This window comes from Candida tropicalis (genome assembly GCF_000006335.3).
Source record: "Candida tropicalis MYA-3404 genomic scaffold supercont3.4, whole genome shotgun sequence".
Classification (NCBI taxonomy): domain Eukaryota; kingdom Fungi; phylum Ascomycota; class Pichiomycetes; order Serinales; family Debaryomycetaceae; genus Candida; species Candida tropicalis.
The window spans coordinates 258,990-280,803 of NW_003020056.1; the positions used below are offsets into that span (position 1 = coordinate 258,990).

Genomic DNA, 21,814 nt, shown 5'->3' on the forward strand with positions numbered 1-21,814 from the left:
GTGATTTGTTGTATGCATTTTTCAAGAATAATAATTTCTTAAACCTTGAATTGCTCATCAAGTTTAAGCCACAAGTTGAGATATTAGAAAAATATCCATTGGGTAAAAAATTGTTAATGAAATTTTTACAATTCCCTATGGGGTTTATTTACCTTGAGAATCTTGGATTTTTAGATGTGAAGTTCGATGAATGGACTAAATTAGAAGATTTCAAATATCTTGAAACCATTGAATCCTTGGTCAATTACCAATTTGTTCCTTATATAAGAGCTCCAATATCAACGTATGATCAATTGTATTTTTTGCAAAACTTGTTATCCACAGAAGAAGGATTGAACTTTTTCCAATATGGCAAGGGGAAGGAATTCCTAGAAATTATAATAACATCGACAGAATTAATGTTCCATCAGATTTTGCATGATGATGATTTCTATGATATCGACAATCAAGATGAATCACGTAATTTTGTGGTTAATTCATTGAAACAGAATTTATGGATTATTGGAGGTATTGCACTGGGTCAATATGGAATCCAATTATTAGATCCAATGTATAACATCAATTTGACCAATCCTATTATAAGTGACATTATTTATAATTTTCAAAAGTGCCCAATTTGGCAAATTAGAGGAATTTGTTTCTATGTATTGGGGATGATTTCAAGCACTATTGAAGGGATGGAAATTTTAGACGAATTTAATTGGATTAGTTGTATTGATCAATATGGAAATAGTAAGAGATTGGCATATCCTCGATTTGAAAGATTGGTGGATGTGTTTAATGTTGAAATGATTAACCCATACAGAGACACAAGATATTATCATATATTTAACAGTATCCCCATGGAGATTACTACGGAAAATGACGAAGTTGCCGTGGCTGTTGATAGTGATGAAGAATTGATTGATGATTTGACTATATCTTTAAGACACAAGATTATAGTTTTAATTACAAATTTACAAGCTGTTTTATCCAAGATTGAGAATAAGGCAGTTCGGGAGTTGAATAAAATTAAGTTTAGATATCCGGAGATTTTTGAAAACGACGTTGAATTATTCTTAGAAGTTATGAAACTTATTGATAAAGGGAACTTTTCATTATATCAAAGAAGTTTTATATTTAATTTGTTTCTTACTGGGAATAGTAAAATCCTAGAAATCATACTCAAAAAGAGGTGATCGACAACAGCCTATTTACTTTTTATCTAGTTTTCTTTTCTTTCTATGAGAAGATGTTTGATTTGACAAGAAATCATCATTTAAATTTAATAAATACTCAGTTCCACCATTATAATCTTGTAAATTATCAATAGTCAAAGGCTTATAATTTAAATTAATTAAATTTGGATTATTTCTAATACACCAATTTTCAATATTTTGAGGATTTGTTTTTAATTTAACTAAATCATCATTAATCAAATCAGGAATTTTCTCAATTACATATAAATCAATCAATTTATTTTTATTGATTTTTTCATTTTCAAATAATTCAACAAAAGGAATTAAAGAATCTTTGCAACGTGGCATTTTCTCAATGATTTTTTTCATTCTATTCATTAATTCATCTCCTTTGTCTTCTTTATTTTTTTGTTCTTCTTCTTGTTGTTGTTGTTCAATATCTTGAAGTATTGTTAAAAAAGATTGATTTCGACGTTGATAATAAGATAATGTAGTATTTTGATTTCTTAAAGATTCAAATAGTTTATTTGATTTTTTAATTGATGATTTGAATCTCTTTTGATAAATTTCATAAATTTTATGTAATTCTTCAGGTGATTGTTGATCTAAATCGATTGAATCTAAATTATCAATTGATGATTCAAATTCTGCTACTGATTCTTCTTCTTCTTCCTCAACTACTGATTCTTCTTTTTGTGGTTTTGGAGGTCTTATTTTAATCTTTAGTATCGTTGAAGTTGTCTTTGGTTTGGAATTATTTGCTTCTGATTTTACTTTTTCTACTTTGTTTGGTTCGGGCAGTACTTCAGATTGGTGGTCTGGAGTTTTAGTATTGATTGATTCAGTAGGTGTTACTTCTTGCAACGGTGTTTCAATTTTCTCAGACTCTATAGACATGTTTTCTAATTACGGGATGATTATAAACGAGTTGCTTAAGTATGGGTATACAATGTTCGCCGATATATTTTTTTTTGTTGTGGTTGTTGATGGTGGTTGACAGAGAATGAAATTTTTTGGATAAAGTATTTGTGCAAGGTACACGAATAACAAGTGGACAATAAAACATGGCAACAATAATAACAAGCATGGATCATAGTACTTTTACTTACAAGAAAACCTCCAGAAGTGATCATCTGTTAAATGATTGCTCAGGTACATACCTATAGAAACAAATTCTTCCGAGAGTGGAAATCACTTGACGAAGATATAATACCAATGTGACCTTTTATCACCAACTACACCAGTCATACTATTACCAATAACCAGCATTACAATGTTATGATCCACATATCATCAATATACCACTCAACTGTTAATAAGTATCTCTTATTGGTTTCTTTAGATTTACAATTCTAATTTTGTATATGTAAAGGGATTGATCGGCACACGACTTTTGTAATTTTTACAGCCATTTTACAACACATTTGATTTGATTTATTTAAGATACTATTCTAGATTATTGATTGTAAGAGACAAGAGACTAGTGCATCCAATACACTGTAGTTGTGTATCTTATATGGGTGTTATTTACAAACAATGATAGCAATCTTTACCATAACGAGTAAAATCACATGGTTTGTCTAGTCAACTTGGTAAACCAACTTTAATTCCAATCTATCAACGTCACTAATAATTTCTTTTTCATTTCTTACAACCACTTTTAATTCTTTTTTTTTGTCAGATTGAACTTTGCAACAGATTGTTTTTTAAAAGATCAATTATCATATAAGCCATGTCTAGATTGTTATCCTCGTCATCTAGTCTCAAGAAGAATAGATATTCTAGTGAGAATCAAGACGTTCAGAAGTTATTGAAGAATATTAATACAGAGGATTTACAAAGTAAAGATATCAACTATTGTGGGGCAAAATTAAATAAATATATGACTTCTGTCTACGATGGTATATCACTCAAGCCTCAACCTTTTGTTACCAGCTCCTCAGAGAAAAGAATCAGTTTACCTAATGAAAATAATGTTCATAATTGGTTGATGACTGTTACTGATGAAAATGATGAAGACGAAGAATTATACATTACAAGTTCAACTAGTTCAAGATCTACATATATCCATAATTTATTAACGGCAATTTCAATAAATGAACCAATAACTACAACTACAGCTAGTTTTTTACAACAAGATCAATTGGCTATTAAACATAAGAATTCATTCCTTAATATTGAACAAATTGATAATAAGATAGATTCCATTTGTGGATCCTTAGTCAGTTGTGACTCATTCAAAATTGAATTTGAAAAATATATCGATGAGTCGTTGAATTCTTTGAATATTGAAGATGATTTACAGTTTACCACTCCAGAACCATCATTTTCTTCTTCAAGTGGGATGGAACAAGATATTAATAGTAACTATTATGAAAGACAAAGAGTGTTTTCAATGACGGGAACAAGTTCAATATTTATGGAGGAAGATTCTTCAGATTACGAAACTACTCTAACATCTGGTGGTTCTCATGGTATTAGTTACTTACCGTCCATATTTAGCTTTAAAAAAGATGATGCTTCATCGCTTTTCAATGTCAAGAGTATTATTAAAAGAAAGAGAAAGTCTCTTAGATTGTTGATTGATACGTTACGCAAACGGTAGTATCATATAGAATTGTCGGTCACATACTTTGCTAATGAATTTCCATGTAATATATTGGCTATAATTAATATAATGCTTCATTGTATAGTTTCATAATAAAACGCAAATACACGTTGAAAACGACACGACACGACACAAAAGAAAATAAAATAAAATCATCAATTCCGACCAAGACGCGTGAAGACAGAAAAAAAAAATGAAAGAAGATTAAAGAACGAAAACAGATGAGTTTTTTTTTTTTTTCATTCATTTAATCAAAATCTGTGTTTTCTTTTCCCATCATTTACATCTAATATTTCACACATCATTAAATTACCATGTCAATAGTTTCGTTAACAGGAATAGAAGTGTTAAATAATCCAGCTAAATTTACCGACCCATATGAATTTCAAATTACATTTGAATGTTTAGAACCATTGAAAGAAGATCTTGAATGGAAATTAACTTATGTTGGATCATCAGATTCATTAGATCATGATCAAGAATTAGATAGTATATTAGTTGGACCAATACCAATTGGAGTAAATTCATTTTTATTTAAAGCTGATGCACCAAGTCCTGAATTAATTCCAGCAAGTGAATTAGTTAGTGTCACTGTAATTATTCTAAGTTGTAGTTATAATGATAAAGAATTTGTTAGAGTTGGTTATTATGTTAATAATGAATATGATACTGAAGAATTAAGAGAAAATCCTCCTGCTAAAGTACAAATTGATCATGTTGTAAGAAATATTTTGGCTGAAAAACCAAGAGTTACTAGATTTAATATTGTTTGGGATAATGAGGATGGTAGTGCTGAACAATATCCTCCTGAACAACCAGAAGACGAAGAGGAGGAGGAAGAAGAAGATGAAGAAGAAGAGGAAGAAGAAGAGGAAGAAGATGAGGAAGACGAAGAGGATGGGGCAGAAGAAGTTGATTTAGAAAATGGAGAAATACTGACACCTAAAGATAATCAAGAAGATATAGAAATAGACCTTGGAAGTGAAAGTGAGGCAGAAGTAAATACTCCTAAAGATTAAACCAACATTTGTAATACACGTCTTTATATTTGTATATTTCTTATAAAGATTCTATAAGTCCATTTATAGTTTGACTAATTAAATCAACAACTTGTAAATTAAATGGATATTCATTAGATGATTGTACATCTTTGAATTTGCCTACCCATTTATCAGGATGCCATTTAATTCTTTCTTGTTTTAATAAATCCAACAATTCCTCATTTTCTAGAAGAATGCTTTGATAAAATTTCAATAAATTCTCACTAGTTATCAACAACATAATTGTTTGTGTTGATAATTCATTCAACTGATAGAAATAAGGTGGTAATAAAGGTAATCTCACTTCATTGAAATATAATTGTCTTAGTTGATCAAATGACTGTTTTATACTTGGGATAGTCAAATATGGATCATTTATTCGTCGATCTCCAATATGAATATCTTCATCCTCGGGATTTTCATCCATTATCCCGGCTGAGGTAATTGGCAACTCCCCAATTATTTGATAATTATTACTATTATAAGTATCACGTAACTGATGATATCGATTATTATTCATTGGAGTTTCGTACTTGAATTGTGGTAATATCTTTGGTTTGACAAATTTATATCCATTTATAATTTCACCATATTCTTCATGTTCTTGATTCTTCCTTGTCGGTTGTTGTAATGAAGGAAGTGGAGGAGTAGATGCCCGCAGTGATGCCGGTGTCGATTGTGAAATTGGAGTAGATTCTAATTTTGAACTTTGTGCACTTTTACTACTACTATCATCGTCATTGTCAATTTCGTCATTTGGTTCTTCATTATACGACGGAATCGTCAGTGGTTCAGATAATATAGTTTTCTTTGCAAAGTTCAAATCTAGGATGTTTCTACTTGAATCTTGACTATTTTGTCGTTTAAACTTAAGTTTCTTTCTCTTTGGCTGTCGTGGACATGGGGTTGAATCAGTAATATTTGAAAAACTAAACTTAAATCCTGAACCACTGGTATTTGTAGTCGTGTTGTTGCTGCTGTTGTGATAGATAGACAGTTTATTGAAATTGCAATTTGATGAAGCAGATATATGGCTGTTCTGATTTGGAGTTAGCATCATCATATCTGGAGACTCCAGAAGTGATCTTTTCCTTGAACTTATATATTGTGGAGTGAATTGATTGATCATGTCTTCTTCCTCATCATCCTCCTCCTCCTCCTCCTCGTCATCGGAATGATTGGTAATAGTTTTATTTCCAAGTGAAAATTCATCATACTCATCATCATCGTCATCATGGTCCTGTATTTGCACGTCATTTTCAATATCTGAAGAACTTGCAATTTGTGATTCTAAATGTAATGCATTGAGTTTATTCATCGGTGATACAAACGAAACAGTAGAATTTGGGTTTAATGGAGTTGAAGCAAAATCAAACTGATGTTCAAGAACTTGTGATTTTTTGGGAGATGGTGTTTTATCATGAGATTCATTATTTACCTCATCGAAGTCATCTTCTTCATCATCAGAACATATATATCTCTTGTTATACCAGGGAGTTCTAGTTGGTGTGTTTAATTCAGGAGTACTAGTTGTTATTACTGACGAGGACGCTTGCTTACTGTTCCTGTTGGTTTCAGATTCATCATGATTGGGATGCTGTAATTTTGGTATAGATGATTTTATTAGTGTCATGACTAAAAGCAATTACTATAAATATGACAGTGTTTCCATATATATATATATATATATATGATTTATTTAGAAGTTGACTCTTGTTGGTGTCGTATGAATAGACAACTGGCTTTGTAATGTCAATATGTGTTGGTGGTTCTCTTGAATGTGTTGCAGTTGAAAATGTAATTTTTTTTTTGTTGTTTCCCTTTGTTTATGTTTTGATTTCATTTGGATCTCTTTTTTCCACACAAATTGTAAACAATAATCACGTGATACATAGTTAAGGTTTGATCACCAAATAAAAAGGGGGAACAAAAACTTTACGCCGATATGAAACTTACTCATAAGAAATTATTTAATTGAAAGTTGTATGCTTTAATCCTGCCAGGGATATTCCAGATCTGAGATCAATTCTTCTTGATATTTTTACTATACTATCAATTGTGCTCTTTAGCACGTGTCATGATACACGTGATATAACTTAACCCGGTGTGCATAATATCAATTGCAATGAAAGTTCATGAGAATTCCAAAGATAAATCCAGAAGAAAAACCTGTCAGTAAGATTAAACATTATTCAAGATTGAATTGAACAAAAAAAAAAGTGAAGCAGGAATGGGTAGACTAATAATTCTAAAGAAATGGAGTGATTTTGATTTGATTATTATCATCGTTGGTGGTGAATAATAAAATTAATAGAATATAATTTATCACTTTAACTTCTTCTTCTGCTACAATCCTGATTGGTTGGTGCACACTATGTAGGAAAATGTATGTGTCTGTGTGTGTGGCACAGTTCTGGGATACAAGAATTTCTTTTTTTTTTCTTTTCTTTTGTTGTGATGGCCCACGTGGTTTTTGTGCACGTTTACACGCCACCAGATAACAAAATAAGAAACGACGACGATGATGATTCCATCCCAGCCTTGAATAAGAATGCCAGAGAAAGTCAATCCAACAAATAAATAACGAGGGACAAGTATAATAGAATGATCTAGATCATTAACCAAAGCCTTCTTACTCACGCAAAAGGATCTGGTGCGGTTTTTGGAGGGTGGTTGTAATAATCCTTATCTCGATACCTAGACAAAAAAATTATAATTACTATTATTCTTAATTAAACTGTGCATAAAAAGGAAAAGGAAATGAGAAGATAGTTTTCTCCTATAATGTACAAAATGATAGGAGTTGAAACAAAGAATTCTCAACCAATAGATTTAGGAAATGAGGGATATCGATATTGATTTTGATAACGCATAATACTAAGAGGCAGGAAATAAACATTAAATTGCTTTCTTGCTACGACCCATTCTTTATTACCCTTTTTCATTATTCCCCTCTTCTTCTACAGATCACAGTGTATTATTTTCTGAACCGCCTACTTTTTTATTGTTGTTTCATTTTGTTTCGTTTGCTGGTGATACAGTTATTTTAAATGCCCCCCTCCATAGATCTTATTTCTATGCATACATCACGTTTATTTTCGTATGCTAAAAGAATACTTGCATTATCTTTTATTATTCACTTCCCAATTCAAATCATTCGCAAGGAATTCTTACACATTACACGAAGCTGGGAAGTAACAACCCGACAAGGCAATCCTGGAATAAGTAAATAAAAAATACACAACAAAGAAAAAAGAATATAAACTCACCACAGTCCCGCCCGTACTATCTCTCTCTATTTCTCTCTCTTCACGTCACTGAAAAAAAAAAAAATTCAAAGCCACACAATTTTTTTTTTAAGGAAGAACAACAATTTTATATAAATAATAGGAAATCCAATTAAACTCCTTTTCATTTTTTAAAAATTTTTACTTTTCCTTGCATTTGGCTCATTTTCATATTCATTTACATTTTTATTGAAACTACATACACATACACATGTTAAATCTTCTATCAAGTGATACTATAGTTGTTTCTCCTTCGCCACTTTCTTATTTTGATATCTCATTTTTAACTTTTGAAGCTGTTTTAGAAGTTGTTATTATTTGTTTTGCAGGTTTCATAGCTGCCAAATCCGGTTTATTAACTACTCAAGGTCAGAAATCCCTAAGTGCTTTAAATGTTGATTTATTTACACCATGTTTGATTTTTTCAAAATTGGCTTCAAATTTATCGTTGAGTAAATTGATTGAGATCATTATCATTCCTATATTTTATGCCATTTCAACCCTTATATCTTTTGGATGTTCTAAATTTACCAGTTATTTATTGGGCTTGAATGAGCCAGAAACGGATTTCGTTACAGCAATGGCTGTTTTTGGTAATTCCAATTCCTTACCGGTCAGTTTGACTTTAAGTTTGGCCTATACTTTACCTGATTTATTATGGGACGATATTGTTGACGACAACAGTGATAAAGTTGCGGGTAGAGGTATTTTATACTTGTTGATTTTTCAACAATTGGGTCAAGTTTTGAGATGGTCCTGGGGTTTTAACACATTATTAAGAAAAAGATCTCAACTAGAATTGAATACTTATCATACAAAAAACGGCAAAGTTGTTGTTTATGAGCAATGTCGTTTGATTTCTCCTGATGAAATTGAACAAACTTTGTACATTGAAGATGCCCTCCGACAACAAGATCAAGATCAAGAACATGAAACAACAAGAGAAATTCAATTATCTGATGAAGAACACCCTGCTAATGATTCAAAAGGTTTTTCTGAATTGCCAGGCGTTAAACAATTTTTGGCATTCATGAATCCTCCATTGTATGCCATGTTGATTAGTGTTATTGTCGCTTCTGTGCCGTATCTCAGAAATTTGTTTTTTGGCACTGAAAATGGTGGTTCATTTGTTCATAATACTTTGGCCAAATCAATTACTGGTTTAGGAAGTGTTTCAATTCCTTTGATTTTGATTGTTTTAGGTTCCAATTTATACCCTTCCAGTGATATTCCACCTGCTTCAAAACATTACAATAGAATTTTAATTGGTTCGCTATTATCAAGAATGATTTTACCTTCCATTATTTTATTACCAATTATTGCTGTTTGTGTTAAATATATCAATACTTCAATCTTAGATGATCCTATTTTCTTGATTGTTGCTTTTATTTTGACTATTAGTCCTCCAGCTATTCAATTATCTCAAATCACACAATTAAATAATGTTTATCAAAAGGAAATGAGTGGAGTATTATTTTGGGGTTATGTTATTTTGACTGTTCCAACAACCATTTTCATTGTTGTTTGTTCTTTGAAGGTTTTAGAATGGGCCAAATAATATGTTATATAGATAAATAGGGGTTTGGTTTTATTTGTTACAAATATAAGTATATATTAATATAAATATGTTTCATCATGAGGAATAATCCTGTATCCAATGTAATTGTTGCCATTTGTAATATGATTTTCATAGATTGGCTTATTAATGTTGTCAACCCTGTAGATCACTTGTAATATTAGTATTCTCTTTGAAGTTTCTATGTGATCAAATTTCAAACTATTCAATCATGATGATCTGAAGCCTGTAATAATGTATTCCTGGAGTTGTTCATTGAAGCAATTAGTATTAAATTGAGATACTTTATTGTATAATCAAATCAAATTGCAGGTAATTTGGAGGGTAATATTCTTTGCTAACGTCAACATACTTTCTTAGATATAATATTTTAAGACATTGAGGTATTCCCGGAAGCCTTCCAAGAGTTGGATTTTTATTCATAATCCTAATAAAACAATCTACAAGTACTCATATTTACTACCCAAATAGTTAACATTACTGAACTCGTGCACTTGATCAATGACAATTTCTAGTTTGGATGCATAGATCACTTTTTAATGGATTTAGAATCTTGATTGGCTTATTATTGGTAGTTTTTTTTTTTTTTTTTGGTTCACACACGAGAAGTTCCTAAAGTATTCAACCCGAATCCATTTTCTCCGAACAAAATGTCACAAATAGTTTGTTTTTAAATTTAATGAAGCTGCCTCTTCCATTTAATAATGTTGTGGTTTTTAATAAAGGTTATTCTTGTTGAATATATTATTTGATTTTTGTATCAGTTATCGCAAAGTTGTACTTTGACTGTCAATGTTTAGTTTTGCTTTCTTTTTCGTCACAATTTTGGACTAAATTTGAAAGTTACCAATAATATGCAACAAAACCATGTAGTTGGTTATGACATTGCACAACTTTGACACAATTTATGCAATATGAAAAATTTCTTTCAACAAGGAAGGCAGCAAATATTTTTTGAACTATTTGAATCACATAAAGGCTCTTTTAATTCTGCTTTATTACTGGTCGTGTCTAGAGATTATCTTGAACTATTGTTTCATCGTGTCTTTTACATAACAGTACAGTTGGAAGCCATGTACCCTCTACTGTTTAAAACACGAATAACAAATTTATCCTCAGAAGAACCAGAAGTGGACTGTGTTTTAGCGTGAGTGTTAGTATGTTGAGCAGTCATTCTTAATTTGCATTTGTTTGATTGATAAATAGAAAAGTGAAATACCACATCTTGATACCGGTTCAGACCCCCATTGTGTACGATTCTAATCTGAATCTGATTCTACGGTATTGGATAGAAGGATTTTATTAGTTGCAAATTGTTTGTTGCTGGGGTTGCAATTTTATTTTTCCTACAACAGTTTTAATGCAAAATCAAAATTTCTTTAGCTGTCTATGTCAATAAAAATGTGTTGCGTAATGTAAAACCAAATTATTATTATAGTCATGGACAAATACCAAGTTACATGCCATCTATTAAGAGTATGAAATGGCTCAAATGTGTCTATGGTTATTGCATATATTCTAGCAGAGCAACAGGTGCAATCTAATTTTCTGAAATTCTCAATGCTCGGTATATTCTATTGATTTATATATATATATATATGAATATATGTATCAGAATATTGATAGTGTTCAATTATTTAGGAATATTATGTAAATAAAAGTATTAATTTTGCATTTCATAAGACGTCTCACAAAGTTTGTATAAATTTATCAATAATTGTGCTATTAAAACCGCTAAAAATTATATAACTATAATAGTAATATGTTTATCATCATATTAAGGTACTTAAATATTGATAATTGGCAGTATTGGTGTAAATAGTGCTTCCAAAGCTGTCTACTATGATCTCAAGTGGCTTATTTCCGTAATTTTGATTTTAGTTCAGACACGAGAATTGACTTGAACCTTATTTCACCATACAATATGTAACAACTGCTATAATTTTGACAAGCTGGATTTAATAGGAGTGAATAATGATGAGATACATTATAAATATGAATTTTATATAATAATTAATCAAAAATACCAACATATCCCACTTTGAATTGTGATTAGACTAAACTCTTCTATTGAGTGAATCGGGTAAGTAGATTTGTTATGTTGCGAGAATAGTTCATATTTTTGTAATGATACAGAAAAAATAAATGCATTTTAGACACTCTTGATCATTTCTTTTTGACATATATTATCTAATCCATTTGAATATAATGGGAATCAATCAAGATAATCAATTTGAAACAAATCTGAATAAAGAAAGACACATAACAGTGGATTATTTTCATGAATTTTATGGCGGTAATTTATAAATCTATATTCCAAAAGTGAAACAATATATATGTATATTCGAATATTCCATCCTAGAAACCATATTTTTGAATGTCACTTTTTGTTGCACATACATATGTTCCAGTGATTGCGCCCTATATCTGTGTGTCACAATTTTCCATACATTAAACCATTGATTTGTATGTTCCTGATTTGGTGCGCATCTATATGTAGAAATTTTCCCTCCATATATCCGTATATAGAAATGTTCCGTCCATATATCCATTGATGTAAATGTTCGTTCCATAGATGCATAGATTTGTATGTTCCAAATTTGAGGAATATTTGAATGTTCTAGAAAAAAGTGGCATTTATATTTCTGTTTTCTATGGTCATTACAGTGCGCCATCCAAATGTTCCACGATTTGCAACATTTGTCTCTTCAAGTGGGATTTTAGCAACTCTGAAAACGGCATATGATTTGCTGTGATAAACTATGCTATATAAGTTCATTCTGGATCAATTGGATAAATATTGGTGTAGTTAGACGTAAATCTTACTCTTCAAAAATCAAACAATCTTTTTTTTATCGGGAATTATAATTTTTCTAATTAAGTCAACAATCACTGTATTAATACAGTTCAAATTGTATTCATTGAAATATTCATATAAATATTATCACTAATATACTATCTTTATATTCAATTTCCAGGTTTTAGACCATATAGTATTCCCAAAGGGGTTGATCAGGGATTCGATTGACTTATTCCCGTGATTTTTAAATCGGTCCATACACGAAAAAATCGCCAAAAATCACTTGAATCATTACTCCCCATACAAAATTTGACTGATGATATGTTTTCTGTGGTATTTGTTGGAAACATAATTTATTATAGGTATTAAGTACTATTCTCAATGATATAATAAAAGATCAAACATAATATATGGTTCTTGCAAGTATTAATAGTGGTATCAATGGAACAGAAGCCAATTTATATATTAAATATTTCATTCTTTCTGATATTTGAATTCTTTTTTTTTCTTCAGATTCTTTTGTGGGAACTCTGGACTTAGAATTGAGAATCCGCAGGATTTGTACGTCGATACTAGGTTGAGCATAACTAATAACCAATTTTAATCGGCTGATATTTGTAATGATAATTTAATTCATACCATTGACTACTGATAGTTTATTCAAGTGGTGAATTTTTTCTTTCAAATCTACTTACAATGCACCTCTTTGGAGAATGAAGTATATACTGGATTTTTATATCGATACATTATCCCCTTGTTAGTTTCATAAATTGCCGCTGATGTATTTTTGACGATATTTTATACATAATGATGGCCTATAAGAACATTCATAGTATTCCAGTATATTATTTATAAATATTGTTGTCTTCAGCCAACTGATGTTGCGAAATTTTGGAAAAATAGGTGTATTCATAAAGTTGCGAAAGACTTTTAAAAACAATCTAGAGTGAGCAGCCCCAATTTCCCTTTTAGATTGTTGAAAACTTCATTAAGTTGTTGAAAACTTCATTATGTTGCTGAAAAGTGGCAACGTCATAAGGTTGCCCAAAAGTTGCTAAAACGTGGAAAATAAGAAACTTCATTAATTTTATGGCAATTTCCAAAAATGCGACGACAAAAAATTAATTTGCTTATTTTTATATCCAAAGATATTTCATGAAGTTGTCCATGTTTTGCTAGATCTATTGATTCCGGCTAGATTCTCGTCGTTTGAACAACATGATATTATTTGTATCACTGTTTAACACTACCACACTTACTCTTGAACACATTTGATAACAATTGGTGTAGTTAGTGTTTAATTCTTACTCTTGGAAATTCAAACAATCTTTTTTTCTTCGGGAATTATAATTTTCCCAAATAAGTCAATAATTATGATATTCAGGCCGCTGAAACTGTGTTCATTAGAATACTAATATAAATAGTATTCTTTTCATACCATTCTTATTTTATATTTCTAATTTTTAGGGTATTTAGCGGTTTCAAAGGGGTTCATCAGCCTGTCAATTGAATTATTCCCGTGGTTTTAATTTTGGTTCACACACGAAAAAATCTTAAAAATTGATGTGAATCTCCTTTCCCCATACAAAATGTACTAAGTTTGTTATGTAGGGAGAATCGATCTTTGATATACAGAAAAAAAGGGAGTATTCTAGACACTATTGATAAATCCTTTTTCCTATATATATTTTCTAATCCATCTGAATTTAATAGAAATCAATCAAAATCATCTATTTCAAGGTAATCCAAATCAATCAAGATAATCTATTTGACACAATTCTGAATAAACAGAGCCAGATGATGGATGATTATATTCATGAATTTGATGGTTGCAACTTAGATATTCAAATATTCCGTCAATTAAATCATAGATTTTAAGTTTCTAATTTGGTGCGTATTCGTATATTCCAATAGATGTGTCATGTATATCTGTATATTCAAATTTTCAGTGCATTAATTCACGGATTTTCAATGTCCTAATTAGTGCGTATTTCTATATCCCAATGGTTGTGCTCTGTATTAAAAATATCCAAATGTTCTCTCCATTGCAGCATAGATTTGTATGTTGCAAATTTGTAGAATATTTGGATGCTTCAGAAAAAAGTAGCATTTATATCTCTGTTTCTCTTGTCGTCACAGTGTAACATCCAAATGTTCCACGAATTGCAACATTTGTCGCTGTTAGTACGATTTTTGCAACTCTGAAAATGGTATATGATTTGTAGTGATAAATTATGCTATCTAAATTCATTCTGAATCAATTGGATAAATATTGGAGGAGTTATGTATCAATCTTACTCTTGGAATTTGAAAGTATCTTTTTTTTATCGGGAATTATCATTTTGTTGAATAAATCACTAATTACGCTAGTCAGACCGCTCAAATTGTATTAATTTGAATATTAATGTAGATATAATCATGTATATACTATTATTATATTCAATTTCCAAGTTTTAAACCATATAGTGCTTTCAAAGGTGTTGATCAGGATCTCAAGTGGTTTATTCCCGTAATTTTAAAAATGGTTCACGCACGAAAAAATCCCAAATTTTTACGTGAATCTCTTTTCGCCATACAAAAAAGTATGAATTGTTTCGATGATGAGTATTGAAAATGTTTTGTATCCAAAGATTCATTTTAAGAAATTCAACCAAATGGAAATCTTAAATCTACAATTCAAACGTTTTAAACATCTTTAAATAACCATATCCATGATAAGATATTGTATCAAAATTCTGCATATCATCGTCGGGACAATCATCTTATTCAAACAAAGCACGGTTTCTTGTCAACTGACAAATATAAGTAATGGATAGTTTTTACACAATATTACCGCCTTGTTTCTCTCTACACGACTGAGGTAGAAGTCAAAACTGAACACATAACGAAGATTCTATGGTATGCATAGATATACATCAACTACCGCATATCATAGTCTATAGTTAAAGTTAAGGATAATCTCCCCCTGTTACAAAAAGCATTGTGTGCTCCTTTTCCTTTTGCAAAACGGCCCAAAGTTTCCATTGTTATACATTGTTGAGGTTTAATATTCATACGGCCTCATCCAAATATAAATAGTATTACGATTATACTAAAGAAAATTGAGGCGGATGTAAGAAAGCTTGGTGTAAATCAACATTCGCGTTGTTGTAAATGCATAGTTCGATGCATTCAAATAAGGAAATAAAAGGCGGTTACCGAGCATGAAAAAAAAATTTTTTTCACTTGAAGAATTAACAAAAAAAAAATATTCTTTTATTAACTGTATATGATAATTGGCAGTAAGGTACAAAGAAGGGAGACGTCTGTACCCTATATTTGGATTATAAGCTCATAAAATCACCTGACTAGTAACATAGCAAAAGCCCACAATTTAGCTCTTTTTTTTTTTTTGCATCACATTGTAAGACATTCTAGAATATGAAAATCAAAAAAAAAAAAAAATATAGAAAATATATATCACGCATAATTACAAAGATTTGCAGTAATATGGGTGATAGAATACATATGCAAATAAGTAATATTTTTACTATTTTGTGATTGATATATTTCTAAACGGTTATGGTATTCCGATTCCGAACCAAACAAGTTGTCAATCCTTTGAAAAATCATTTAACATAAACAAAATCTTCTTGATATTGTTCACATGGTTATGAACATTTAACTGAACTCCAGAACTTTTAGTTTTGTTGGGCTGGTGAAGATTGGAGGAGGCTCAATATTTCTAATTTCAGTGTCCAAAATATGTGACCGGCTAATAATAGGATTAGAAGCCGGAAATGAATAATGTTTGACATTGTCTTATTGTCTATAAAAGTACAAGAAATATACGTCACGATACATATATTTGTCTATTCTGCTGAGTTTCTTGGATCCTTTTATTAGCCATTCCACTTTTAACCCTTGCATTATGTAATCTGGGTTAAATTATACATATATGCTTGTTGATAGAACAAAAATATACAATACCCAACACCTCAACATCAAGTATCACACTACTTGATACCAAGCTCAATATATGAGATTTCTAGTTCACTATTAGATTCATTCATTTGCTAATTTAGCTTTAACACCTTTTTCAAGAGGCCGCTTATATAATCAGCTTGGAAGAAACTGATTTTAGTATTTATAGTTGTTGTAGCAAAGGATAAGCAAGATTTCTATTGTATAGTTAGGAAATATCAAACAATGGTTGAAATTTTGAGTTGTTGATATCTATTTTCGTCAATTGTTAATGCGTGATGAGGGTTACAAATGTGAGTACTCAAATATCAAAGAAGTTACGGCTATTCAAGTTTACATTTGCTAAAAAGAAAGACACATAAACTTCATAGCTAAACCTTTATAATCACACTAGCCAATAACAACTAACAACTTTGGCTTTGTATACACGGCAGGGAAGCAATATCGGAGAATATAAGACTTCTCCTGAGGGGTAAAGGATCATTAAAAGACAGAGAGACCGCGAATTGATTAAATATGAATGTTCTAATCCCCTAATGTGATTTACCTTTCTTTGTTGATTGCTAGCAAGAAGAAAATTCGGTTATAAAACATCTGATCAAGAAAGGAGAAAAGAAAATATTCGGATAGATTTTGATTTTTCGGAACATTACCTAAAAAAAAAAAATACCGGGACCCCTGTTATCAAGTTTTCCCTCTTTTTTAAATATTCATCATTATCTTGTTCTTTTATTTCTCTAGTTTTATATTTGGTTCTGGTTTGCATCAATGACTAGATTGTCCTTTCGTAGATAAAGAATAGTTAGAGACGTTTTATTCATAGTCACAAGACTAGCAAATATTTTAAGGATACTATAACTGAATTCTAATTCTTATTGACCTGATACAGTTAACCAGCATACAAGGTGGGGTTTGTTGCTCTGACAACTTGTCTACATTCACACGTGGCTCACGAGTACCAAGTCTTCTTTGAACCCAAATATAGCAGACCCCACGTAAAACAATGTGGAGGAAAAACAAGAATATACTATTGAATACCCAAATTGTGGATTAGTAATACTGAAAATTCGTCAGTGAACTTCTCCAGAGAAAAAAAAAATCTATATAAATATGATAAACACCAAATCGAATGAACAAATGAACAGAGCGTCAGATGGGGGGAATGATAAGAAACCCAGTAAGCTTTTAAGTTGGAAACGTAGATAGTTAGGAAACCCAATATAGTTACCAAAATATAAGGACGTATTTCGATAGTATTGAATAATTGTATTATGAATTCATGCACCGACAGAACTAACAAATAAAAAATTGTAAAAACCTAATTGAATAATAATTCCAGAAACTTTGATGTAAAAATAAAATTCCTCAAAAAACAGTAGTTTATTGGAATGGTATTTCATATTGTTTATCAATTGTGCTACTCTATAAAAAGGTTAACCAATTAATTTTCAATGTTTTAACTTTCCAAATAATACTAAAAATACGATAGTATCATCAATTCTTGGGTAATTGTGGTCAATATAACCGAAGACATATATCATATCTCTCAAGATAATTTCTGCCACATGTCATAATCTCTTTATCTCCATTTGATTCTCTTTTATAGCCGATTATTAATACCATTGCTACAGAAAAGTAGATGCATATTGAACTTTTAGTCATTGCGTCAAAGTTAAAAGAATAAAAATTTGTTATGAGTTTGGTTTTGGTGTACTGATTGTTCTTCTACTATCAAATTGTTCATTCTCTTGGCTTTACTTCATTTTAAGTTAAAATGTATGGCTTTCTAAAACAATTGTTTGAATATAATAGAACAATAACACATTCTGCGGTCTGTAATCATATTCATTCATTTATAAAAGCTTGATTTTTATTAGCTATTCTAATCCGCTGCCCTTTTCCCCCTGTTTTTGAATTTTGATTTTCAAGTATTTCCGTTATTTTTTATTCAAGTTTAGTCCATTCTATTTTATTCTATTTTATTCTATTCTATTCTGTTCTATTTTGTTTTGAAATTATATTATTTTTCTCCCAAGGTATGACTTTGTTTGTAACTAGACTTAGCCCAACAATACAAGTAATGCCACATTTCCGTCTTAAGATTTATCATTGTTTAAAAATTTTGGACCCAGATATGAATATCATTTGTAGTCACAAGCACAAAACTATGTTCAGCATGTATTTCTTTGTACTAAGAATAATAAATTTTGGCCCTGCTGAATAATACACACTTTATTGTTCAATAGATGAAAGAGAAATTCAAAAAAAAAAGTTAACAGCTCTATCATTGTGTATACATTGCCGTGGTGTCCCAAAGAGATATGTATAATCAAAGTTGCTTTGACTTGGATTATAGTTAACCAACAAGCCAAATACGATTTTACATGTTGTTGATTTTGTGTGGTGTATTTTGCAGTATCTATTCTTTCTTTGCATTTTGTACTATTGTTCACACATGAAAACAAACACAGACGTAGACAAAAAAAGAAGGGATAACCTACATGAAAGTACTTCTAGACTATTAGGTAACTAACCACAATGACAAAACTATTTGGTCATCTCAAGGTTATACAATTTCGATTTTATTTGTAGCCTTGAGTGAAATTTTTCAAACCAAAAAGAAAAATAAAATGCAAGCATGAATAGTAATGATAACAATATAAGCAGAAAGAAGTTTGTAGAAACCAATAACTCGAGAGTTTCCCTTTTGGAACCAAAGCTAGATGAAGTCAACCATATTTACTTGTTTTGATTTATAACATTGTTAATTTGTTGCATGACGGAAATACAAATACTTTCATCAGATACATAAATAGCATCGAAAATATACCTGAGGTTATACATATATATATACTACATCAAATGTCCCTTGGTGAAAAAAAAAAATATAAATTCACTGTGAAAGAAAAAAAAAATAAAAAACAGAAAAAACTTAGAGAAGAAAATTCAAGGAACCCTTTTCCCATTGCAATTTAGTTTTCTTTCAGATTTTCAAATAAAAATAAAGAAAGTACACATATATTTTTTTAACTAATTGAAAACCAAGTGTACTACTCTTGGGAGTAAATTATCACATCCATTCAAGAAGAGGTTTGTATAATTTGAATTAGTCAAACTAGACCAATAAGAACAAAAAAAAAAAACCATAATTGAATATTCTGCGTGGAAAGGTCAAACCAAGAAGAATAAACTGAAAATAATCATGAAATCATGTCTTTTAGTGGATACTCACTTCCAAACAGTGTCCCCTATTTCCAATCCTTTCCTTTATTAAATTATCATCAAATTCAGACCAATTTGAAAAGAGCAGCACGAACTGTTGCAACCTCAACCTCACAAATGGCCCTTACTTCCAATAGTATCATTACCAATCCACTACAAATCGTACTAGTTGATACTATAACTCATCCATTAATATTTAATTGCTTAATATGTTTAAGTTCTTGTTATTTAGAACGCAATGGTTACAAGTCTTTTACAAATACAGAGATTATAAACAACAACAATCATCAAATTAGACTCCAGTTGAATGAAATTTTTTTAAGATTTAACTTGTCCAGTCTAAAAGAGTTACAATTGATTATATCCTCAATTAGTATTAACGGGGATTTAAACAATTTCAATATAGGAATATCTGGTTCTATATTATTGAATTTTATCAATTTTTATGATGATAATTTGACATCGTTCACATTTTCAAATGGTTTACTACAATTGATTAAAGACTCGCCTGAGCTTTCACTTCAGCAACAGCAACAAGAACCAGGACCCATCATTATTACTTCCAGGTCTAATATTGAGTACCCTTCATTCATTGAAAACCTTTCATTATTTAGTAAGTCTTATTATTTTCCTAATTATTATTGGATGTGTTTAACTGAATTCAAAGAAATTCTAGAGAAATTTAAAAGGTTTATAACTCATGATTATATCTTTCCAAATTATCATTTATTGAATCAATTTTTATCCCAAGTTTTACAAATTGTAATGCAACCAAACAATGATTCTAGTGGTTCACCGCCTGGTTTCAACGATCCTGTGATATTGAAAAAGTTATTACAAAATTGGTTAATCATCCTACCAAGCAATATACATCTTTTAGGATTGAATCACAATTGGAGACAGGGGTTTAATGATCAAGAACTTGTACTATTATTGTTGTTTAAATGCTTGGGTAAAATGTTAGATAATATTTTCCCCAAAGTGATGTTTTACAATTTACATACCTTTGGGACTTCATATAATTTCCCTTCATGCAATCATCCACAACAGCAACAGCAACAACAACAGCTGTTTCAAGCATCTTCATCAATTCAGCTACAACCGTTTATTAACTATTGTTTGAAAGTGTACAATTATTTTGAATCTCGAACCAATTTATTAAACAATTTACTAATGAATAACATGAACAAAATTTCCCCATTTATAAAATCGATTAATGAAATTCCAATTATAAAATTTAACAACACGGTATCTATTCATCCATATAACTATTTGCATTTTCCACAATCTATTCAACTACCAATTGAGAATTTATCAAACATAAATGAATATTTCAAGCATTCAGCGAACCATAATATCCCTTACACATACAATATTCATCATGGGAAACATTTTAAATACTGTTTCTTAAATAATCCCGGTATCCAATTTCATTTATTTAATAGAGGTTTAAGTATTCAAAACACTTCAGGAAGTGGAGGATCCACAGATGATTTTTCATTTAGAGATACCATATTTGCATCGTATTATGATTTAATAAGTAAAAATTTATGCAAAGCATATGAAGAGTTATTTAAAGAATTCCCATCATCAGCAAAAGATGATCAACCAAATAAGAGAACTCACAATAATGAACTACTACCAACTCCAATATTTGTAATTTTGCTGAATGAGAATAAATATCAAGAACAAGATGGACAATTGATCCAATGGTTAAATATATTTGATCAACTTAGGAAAATAGAATTTGAACAAATACCATCTATTTCAAGTTAAGCTAAAACTCGGGGATGTCGTATAATCAACGTGGAATATTTCAAATCAAGTATTCATTATATATTGTGAAAGCCATGAGGAAGGTGTTTAAACAATTCATGAGATTAGTAAGAATGTGACGGTGGCAGTGATTCATAGTAGATTAGAATTATTACAGTGAGTAATAAATACAGTATAGAGACAAGTAATATAAAGAGACAGTCAATTATAACGTAAATGAACTTTACACGAATAAACTAAAAGTTATTCAAAGCAACAAGAAAATACACTATGATGGAGTTAAGCTACAAAACCAGCTGTATTATTGTTTGGATTGAGAGAAGAAAAATTTTTTTTACCATTATCATCTGTGCTACACCAACAA

General features: G+C 30.3%; 8 protein-coding genes across 8 annotated transcripts; 5 read left to right on the top strand and 3 right to left on the bottom strand. All coding sequences in view use genetic code 12, as the record gives it.

Annotated features, from left to right (window-relative positions):
* Positions 1-116: 116 nt before the first annotated feature.
* CTRG_03140 (uncharacterized protein) lies at positions 117-1,178 on the top strand (the record flags this gene model as incomplete). Its single annotated transcript, XM_002548797.1, has 1 exon — positions 117-1,178. The coding sequence occupies one exon, from the start codon at positions 117-119 to the stop codon at positions 1,176-1,178; it is 1,062 nt and encodes a 353-aa protein (XP_002548843.1).
* A 15-nt stretch (positions 1,179-1,193) lies between these two features.
* Positions 1,194-2,075, bottom strand: CTRG_03141 (uncharacterized protein; the record flags this gene model as incomplete). Its single annotated transcript, XM_002548798.1, has 1 exon — positions 1,194-2,075. One exon carries the CDS (start codon positions 2,073-2,075, stop codon positions 1,194-1,196), a length of 882 nt encoding a protein of 293 aa, XP_002548844.1.
* Positions 2,076-2,910: 835 nt separating this feature from the next.
* On the top strand, positions 2,911-3,783 carry CTRG_03142 (uncharacterized protein; the record flags this gene model as incomplete). The annotated part of the gene is made up of 1 exon (XM_002548799.1): positions 2,911-3,783. One exon carries the CDS (start codon positions 2,911-2,913, stop codon positions 3,781-3,783), a length of 873 nt encoding a protein of 290 aa, XP_002548845.1.
* Positions 3,784-4,100: 317 nt separating this feature from the next.
* On the top strand, positions 4,101-4,805 carry ASF1 (nucleosome assembly factor; the record flags this gene model as incomplete). The annotated part of the gene is made up of 1 exon (XM_002548800.1): positions 4,101-4,805. One exon carries the CDS (start codon positions 4,101-4,103, stop codon positions 4,803-4,805), a length of 705 nt encoding a protein of 234 aa, XP_002548846.1.
* A 40-nt stretch (positions 4,806-4,845) lies between these two features.
* On the bottom strand, positions 4,846-6,459 carry CTRG_03144 (uncharacterized protein; the record flags this gene model as incomplete). The annotated part of the gene is made up of 1 exon (XM_002548801.1): positions 4,846-6,459. One exon carries the CDS (start codon positions 6,457-6,459, stop codon positions 4,846-4,848), a length of 1,614 nt encoding a protein of 537 aa, XP_002548847.1.
* Positions 6,460-8,324: 1,865 nt separating this feature from the next.
* CTRG_03145 (uncharacterized protein) lies at positions 8,325-9,671 on the top strand (the record flags this gene model as incomplete). Its single annotated transcript, XM_002548802.1, has 1 exon — positions 8,325-9,671. One exon carries the CDS (start codon positions 8,325-8,327, stop codon positions 9,669-9,671), a length of 1,347 nt encoding a protein of 448 aa, XP_002548848.1.
* Positions 9,672-11,998: 2,327 nt separating this feature from the next.
* On the bottom strand, positions 11,999-12,364 carry CTRG_03146 (uncharacterized protein; the record flags this gene model as incomplete). Its single annotated transcript, XM_002548803.1, has 1 exon — positions 11,999-12,364. One exon carries the CDS (start codon positions 12,362-12,364, stop codon positions 11,999-12,001), a length of 366 nt encoding a protein of 121 aa, XP_002548849.1.
* A 7,298-nt stretch (positions 12,365-19,662) lies between these two features.
* On the top strand, positions 19,663-21,450 carry CTRG_03147 (uncharacterized protein; the record flags this gene model as incomplete). The annotated part of the gene is made up of 1 exon (XM_002548804.1): positions 19,663-21,450. The coding sequence occupies one exon, from the start codon at positions 19,663-19,665 to the stop codon at positions 21,448-21,450; it is 1,788 nt and encodes a 595-aa protein (XP_002548850.1).
* Between the last annotated feature and the right edge of the window lie 364 nt (positions 21,451-21,814).